Source organism: Lactuca saligna, chromosome 6, assembly GCF_052625555.1.
Source record: "Lactuca saligna cultivar CGN05327 chromosome 6, ASM5262555v1, whole genome shotgun sequence".
NCBI classification, from domain to species: Eukaryota; Viridiplantae; Streptophyta; class Magnoliopsida; order Asterales; family Asteraceae; genus Lactuca; species Lactuca saligna.
Window position 1 is genome coordinate 22,264,851 of NC_136422.1, and position 8,244 is coordinate 22,273,094.

General features: G+C 28.0%; 1 protein-coding gene across 1 annotated transcript; it reads left to right on the top strand.

Annotated features, from left to right (window-relative positions):
- The first annotated feature begins 3,402 nt into the window (after nt 1–3,402).
- Nucleotides 3,403–5,634, top strand: LOC145001513 (putative polygalacturonase At3g15720). Its single transcript, XM_078960888.1, has 9 exons — nt 3,403–3,659; nt 3,837–3,971; nt 4,060–4,212; nt 4,311–4,340; nt 4,447–4,654; nt 4,740–4,821; nt 4,912–5,020; nt 5,105–5,227; nt 5,336–5,634. Exons 1-9 carry the CDS (start codon nt 3,552–3,554, stop codon nt 5,552–5,554), a joined length of 1,167 nt encoding a protein of 388 aa, XP_078817014.1. The 5' UTR covers nt 3,403–3,551; the 3' UTR covers nt 5,555–5,634.
- Nucleotides 5,635–8,244: the final 2,610 nt, after the last annotated feature.

The window sequence follows — 8,244 nt, forward strand, 5'->3', positions numbered from 1 at the left end:
CATTCACGTATTCTGTAATTAAAGCTTACATTTATACATTCGGATATGTGGGCTAGTGTTTCTTTCAAATTTTAATTTACATAATATTCACAATTTAAATTTTACATATTTTATTCAAAATTAGAGAAAAAATCTATATATAATACTTATTTAATCTTATATTTTAGAAGCAAACATAAAACTCATAAAAAATAAAAATAAATAAATAACAGCTTAATATACTCAATTAACAACTTAATATATTTAATTCAAAATTTAATACACAAATTCACATTTTAATAAAATATATTTACAGGTTGAAAATTACTTCTGATGATGTTTGGAGCATTGCAAGTTGTATTAGATAGCAATTCACACACTCATCACAATTCACAACTTAAAAAACAAAAATTCACATTATTTAAGAAAACATTAATATAACAAAAACATTTAAATTCAAATTAAAACTTATAAATATATATATATATATATATATATATATATATATATATATATATATATATATATATATATATATTGCTTAGAACTTATAAAAATTCATTTAAACACAACTAAAAGCGATGAAAAAAATCATGTATTCACAACTTAATACTTACAATTAATACTTACAAAAATGATGCAATCACAACTTAATACTTAAAAAAAGATCATGCATTCATAGTTTAAAATTTTTTCTAATTCAAATAGTCAGATATGTATAAAATCCATGCATTAATAACTTAGTAATGATATAAAAAATAAAATAAAATAAATAAATAAAAAAAAAAACTTATTCACAACTAGTCTACACTTTCATTTACAACATAACAAAATAGTTTAGAAATTTATTCATATTGTTCAAAGTTTAAAAATATATCTTGTATTGTTTTCAGTGAAACATTTCATCAAACACCTTTAATATATATATATATATATATATATATATATATATATATATATATATATATATATATATATATATATATATATATATATATATATAGATTTGATATAATAGAAGATGAAAATGAATTCTGGTGTTATACTTTAATAAAAATGGTTTTTAAATGGTTCTTAACCTTTAGTGTTTATCATTTTATCCTCTCTCTCTCTCTCTCTATATATATATATATATATATATATATATATATATATATATATATATATATATATATATATATATATAAAGTTTGTTGAAAAATATAAATGAATTTGTATGTGTGAACATGAAGAATTAGGTTGGATGCTATACGTATATAAAATAAATGCCTTTGTCTAAAAGTAAATGATGAAGGTACTATAAATGTTCACATTATAAATATTTTTATACATACATATAAAATACATTTATTTATAAATGTATAAATATAATTAATTTAAAAAGAATAAAAGGTTGAGTTGCATTGAGAACCAAAAAAAAAAAATTAAAACTTGAGTTTTTTTTTTAATATTTTCAAAAAATAAAATATAAAAAACCCTAATAAATTTTGTAGAAGGATCACAATTAAACAAATTCTTTTTTCGTGTATGTGAATATTGATATTCTATATCTAATTTGTATCTAGTACTTTTACACCTATAATTATTTCACTTGAAAGTGATTATTGTACGCATATTTTTTTAATAATTCTTTATCATTCAAATGTAAATTTGATAAAATTCACTTGTAATTTTAGTAAAAAATTTTATGTATGATTAAAATGTTAAAATATTAAATGAAAAAAAATCAAATGAATTTATTTTGATTACTATTAAAAATCAATCACATTCATATGTGAATTTGGCCGGATTGAAATGTATATGTGAATATTTATTCAAATTCATATCTAAATTCCGTATGTGTAGATTTATCATTAAGATAATGGCATATATTATTAAAATTCATATTGATCATTACTCATATGTGAATGACAATTATCCAAACTAAGAAATAGATAGATATTGTATGATTTTTTATTTGGTACTATTCAGATTAATCTGCAATGTGAATCTGAATCGAAGTTTTTAAGAGACCATATTGTTCTTTAGATTTTTACGATAATGACAAAAGTTTGCAAGTTGTTTTTTTGTTTTATCCTTATGTAGATTTTAGGTTCATTAAAACTAGATATACGCAAAAGAAATAAATAAATAAAATAAAATGATTTTACCCTCTACATTTTAACGTCGTCATGTTTGGCAGAAATATTTGGTTTTACCCTTTTGTCTAGTTCATAATATCCCTTAAGTTTGATTTTCTGGATTATTAAAATTCTTAAGTTTGTTAAAAGAAAAATCAATTTTACCGGATAAATTTGCAAAAATGATAAAACTGAAAAAAAAAAATACTATTTTGAAAATATTAATGGACCTAACATTTGATTTTTTTTAAAACCGATAAAAACTTACAAAAATAACGGTTTTATGGATAAAAAAAATTATGAATTTCCATATATTGGTGATTTTTGGATAAAATTATGCCTAAAAATAATGAAAAAAAAAAGTTTTTTTTTTATTTTTTATTATTGATTTTTTTATTTTGGTACACACCCATCCATAAATAAAATAAATATACGGATGAAATTGGTTTTGTTGGGTTCAATTTTTTTTTTTTTACTCTATTAAACTTTTGTCTATATAAATGTAGGAGACTGTGACTTGTAGGTTAAATCAAATTACAAGAGTCGAGAGGTGCAATCACTTTGAGTGCGATGGTAAGATATATAACAAGATCTACATCTGAAGTGTCCATGGAGATAAGTTTATCAGTGGGTCAAATTTTGTTTGCTATGATATAGATATGTCTTATATTTATATGATCGAGTGAATAAAGTTTGATTTATTCAACCAACGAATTTCTACAAAGAAATTTTTTATTCTACGTGAAACTATCATATCGTCTCTCGGCCCTCCCCTAATTTGACGATTTTTAATAAATTAAGTATATTATTACCTGACAATAAGTTTTTTGTATACGGCATCCTTTCAACAAGAACAAGTTTTACAAAAAATGATGAAGTTGAGACTTTTATAAAATAATGTCAAATGTTGTCAGACCTGTCCATTATATTAAGATGTGGCAACAATATCTTTTCTATAAGAATTGATTAACCTTTTATGGTATGAACCTTTTCACAAAATACAAATTTACTTCATGATCGACCATCAGTGCTTTACTAAACCCGAGTGTTGTACTCCATTTAACATGTAAATGTGCTTTTGTTTTATGTAATGCATAGAAATTTCTAAAGATAAACGACGAAAAACATCTTAAACAGCGAGTACGTAGCTTTATAACCATATTAATTTTAGAATGTGACTATTTCTTGACAACAAACCTTTTAAAGTATAAATTGTTCATTAATTACATATGTTCTTCAGTCCAAAGAGTAAAAAAAGTTAATGGATCCAAAAGGGTCTTGAAAAATCTACTTCGATTAATCGGGTCATTGTCATATCATCAGATTATCAATGAATTCAGACCAAATCCCGACCCATTGAGACTATCTATACTTATATGAATATTACAAACTTAATTAACAGATTCACTACACTTTTATTACTCAACCTTGCAGGATCTCTTGAAGTTTGTCATGCTGAGCTTGTGTTGCTTCTCACTTTGCACAACAATGGCGAACGCCAGGATCTTTGATGTAACATCTTATGGTGCAATAGGAGATGGGGATACAGATGACTCTGAAGTAAGCCATGATTACAACTTTTATTCTGAAAAAAAAAAAATATATATATATATATATATATATATATATATATATATATATATATATATATATATATATATATATATATATATATATATATATATATATATATATAAGATTCCATGCAAAGTTTTCTAATTATCTTCACCATCGCAGGCGTTTCTTCGAACCTGGGAAGATTTATGTGGAGATGATTCGCCAGATCCCACCATGATCATACCAACGAAGACCTTTTTGATAGGACCTGTGTCATTCCGTGGTCCATGCAATTACCATGTGGTAAATGTTCAGGTGAAATTAATGAGACTCAAACTAAATGTCATTAAATCGTTCTAAATTTTATAATTAATGTTGTTATGATTTGTATTTTGATGGGTAGCTTTTGGGCAACATCACTGCACCCAAGACATTCGATGGATGGAAAGGTTGTGTAGAAAAAAGAAATTGGATAGATTTCGTATCAGTGCATCGACTCAGCATTCATGGACCTGGTCAAATTGATGGTCAAGGCTCGCTCTGGTGGGGAAATGAGGTTAAGTTTCTTCATTTATCTTTTGAAATTAATTAATACCAAAAATAAAAAATAAAATAAAATAACTTGGGACTCATGTATCATTAATATTTTCGCAGGTGGCAGCCAAAATTTGTTATGTCCCATCGGTAAGATCTATATATACATATAAATCTGCCTTTTATGCAAAATATAAGAATTCATGTCAATTTTTGTATGTATAAAAAAAAGTAACATGTAAATATATTGATTTAGGCGTTACATTTTCATAAGTGTGATGGCCTTCGGCTGAGTGGCACAACACATATTAATAGCCCAAACCATCATATTGGCATTAATGGTTGCAATAATGTAAATGTTGGAAATCTTCAAATTTATGCACCTGATCACAGCCCAAATACTGATGGAATCGACATCAGTTCATCGTCCATTGTTAACATCCATGACTCGATTATTCAAACTGGTATGAGATATTAATTATACTTCTGATTTCATAGTACTTTCTTTTATGATATGTAATTGTCAACCCTTTTGATACACTTATGTAGGTGATGATTGTGTGGCTATTAATGGTGGCACCATTAATATCAATATAACAAGAGTGATATGTGGACCTGGTCATGGCATAAGGTAAGACGACATATATATGATGATCATGATAATCTTCTAATGGCTTTTAATTACCCAAAATTTCCATCACTCTTTGGGTTTGTTTTGAAGCATCGGAAGCCTTGGGAAAAATGGTGATTATCATACAGTGGAACAAGTACGTGTGGAAAATTGTAATCTCACAGGAACAACAAATGGATTACGAATCAAAACAGTACCGGTAATGTTACATATAACTAAGTTGATACGATTTTTTTTAATGGTTTTAAAAGGTGTTTTGATTAATCGATTTGTTATAATGTAGAATGGGAGGGGGTATGCGAAGGGGATCTTATTTCAGGACATTAATCTCGTAGATGTTAAAAATCCAATTATAATTGATCAACATTACTGCAGTCAATCTCTAGATGCCTTTTGCCCAGCACCGGTGAGTTGTGTTCTTGATAACAACAATCTCATTCTTCATCTATAACCGAAGATCGATATATGTTCGAGTATTTAACATGTACTCTTTTCTTTTCTTTTGTTGGTTTAGCCATCAATGCAAGCAGTAAAAGTGAGTGACGTGACGTATATTAATGTACATGGGACTTCATCAAATAAGCAAGCAATTACTTTCAATTGCAGCGGGAGGTTTAAGTGCACTAAAATCACAACCAACGAAGTTAGAATCTCTGGAGAAAATGTTTTTGCTTACTGCAATAACGCTAAGGGTAAATTTTTGGCTACAAACCCAATGGTCAATTGCGAATAGATTGTAGCTTCCCAAATAAGGGATGATATCCATGGGTTGTTGCACTATTTCATTTCATAATTAAAAAAAGATAATTACTATAATCAACTTAATTCTATCCCTTTCTTTTCATCCCTTCCAATTCATTAACAAGTTATAAAACTCACACTCACACACTAACACATATATACATGTAAACATACGTACATACATACATGTTGTTGGCAAAAGTATATGTGAATGTTAGTCTGATGCGATACAAGATTCTGGTCAATGAGACAATGACGAATCACCACCCCAATTACCCAAAATACATGGTCCCTAAATTAAAAGAAGAGTTAACCGAATAACCAAAGATCGCACGAGCCATGATTGTGAAACCACAAATTAAGAACTAACACCCTTGCCATCTGAAAATAAATAATTGTCCTGCAATATTTTTTTACCAAATCTTGGCGATATCAATGTGAGATTATCAAACTATAACCAAGTGAAACACCACTCATGGAGGTCAATTTTAAACAACCTTTTAAAATCATTGATTTTTAAATCCTAAAAGTTTTAAAGTTTAGGTTGAGAAATTAGGGTCTCATAATTCAAAAGAAGTTTAAAATTTCAAATAGTGATAATGTAACAATAAAAATATCATAACATAGTTTAATAAACCACACATGTTATGACCATCTAAAAAGTCTTTTCTAATTCGAATATTGCCTCTATAGTCTTCCATTTGAGACTACGTCAAATTAAGTTAGGAAATGAAATGGCTAGTGAAAATATCAGAGACTCATTCAATTTATGTAAATAGATAGCAATCGAATTAGTCAAATCAAACATCCAAAAATCATAAAAACATCATAAATCAAATTAGGGTTAATTAGACCCAAAACAACCAAAATAGGTATAAAGTTCTAAGACTCAAATAACCAAATGTGAAAAGTATATGAACCTATATTCAAATCCAAGGTTGTAAAATCTGCAAACCAAAATCAAGAGTAATAACTTAATCAGTGGGATTCAGTGACGCCAAAAAATAAAGGGGTTCTAATGACTCATAACTCCAAAAATAATAAAAGGCCAAGCATTAGGTAACAAATATCAATAAATCATCTCAAACATCAAAAATGGTAAATAAGGGATAAATTATTAACTGATATACAATGAATGCATCTATTGTTAACCGTCTCCCATCTGGTAAACTCCAACTCAGCAAAGTACATGGTTAACATCGAGCTTATGAGATAATTTACTCCCTTTTTTTTCTCTCGAGCTCATGAGATTATTTTCCCCCCTTTTTCTCAAGTATAGACTAGATACTAGTGAACAATCACACTAGGAATACAAGGGGTAGCAAAGAGTATATGTGTAGCGTGAGCATTATCTAGAAATATCCTCACACGTCGACTTAACAACACCTAAATTATCAAACCCCTTCGGGTATCATGAGTGACACCTACAATCTCCCATTTTACATGTATATTTATATGGATGCTCAAAAATTAGTTTTCCAGTCAATAATATTTCAAATTATCAATGTACTTTCCAATAAAAATCATGATATGCACAATAATACATATAGTAACACATTACACATAGTGAAAACATCATATAATTTCAACATCTCAAAGTATATCTAGCATATAATTGTATAGAAAGCATATAAAATAAGAAATCAGTATTACGACTTGTACTCTTTGTAACTAACCTTAAATTCATTTAGTATCTTCTAGTACTTCTCTTCTATTTCAAGAATGCTCCAGAGTTTAAACATCAACTAAAAATATCATTAGATATGTCACGATCCCATTAAATCACATATTAAGATCTTAATCCTAAATCTAAAATTTTTCTAATTAAAATTCATCACTATGTTGAGAACTGAATATAGGGAAAAAATATATACTAATTTGGAGGTCGAATGCAAAAGTTACAGTTGTTATAAGTTCTGGTCCCAACACACACATCCCATGCGGTTCGCAGGGGTGTAACATCTTGACCACATGAAACCATCAGAAACCTGATTGGGAACTGAGTCTGATGGTGCAGATCTCATGCAGACCGCATGAGATGTGATGATTGCTTCATTTTTTTTCTTTTTTAGACTATGTATTTTGGTTATTGTTTCACCCAAACCATCCAAACCTATTTCTAACCTTTTTCAATGATTGGCATACTTTAAGAAGTTTATTACACTTGATTTAGTACTTTCATGGCTTCCCTAGCATTGATGGATTATGGATTAAACTAAGCTTCTCGATTTTAGCTCAATAATTCCTTTTAAAGGGGGGTTTTTGGACTATTTTTTACACAAATACCCATGTTTGACCAATGTCTTAACGGTGAAGTCATTTAGACATCATAAGAGCTAAAGGAAAGCTTATCTAGACATCTAACATCTTATTACTCTATAACCTTTATACCACTTCCATTGTTATCCACGATCCTTGGAATGTCTAATTCAACTGGAATCATTGGTCCTAATGGGTGATTCTAGAGTAGATAAACTCAAAACTTGATTTACAACATTAGCTTCCAATTTATCCTCCAATTATTTTCCATCAACCCATTCTTGCAATTTAACCATTAAAATGACCTGGTTCATCCAAGGTAGATAATTCCAACAAAATTTGAAAAATCATTAAAATTAAACCCTCAAATTCATGAGTAGCCACTGAAACCCAGATTAAGCTCATACTCAACATATAGATCCT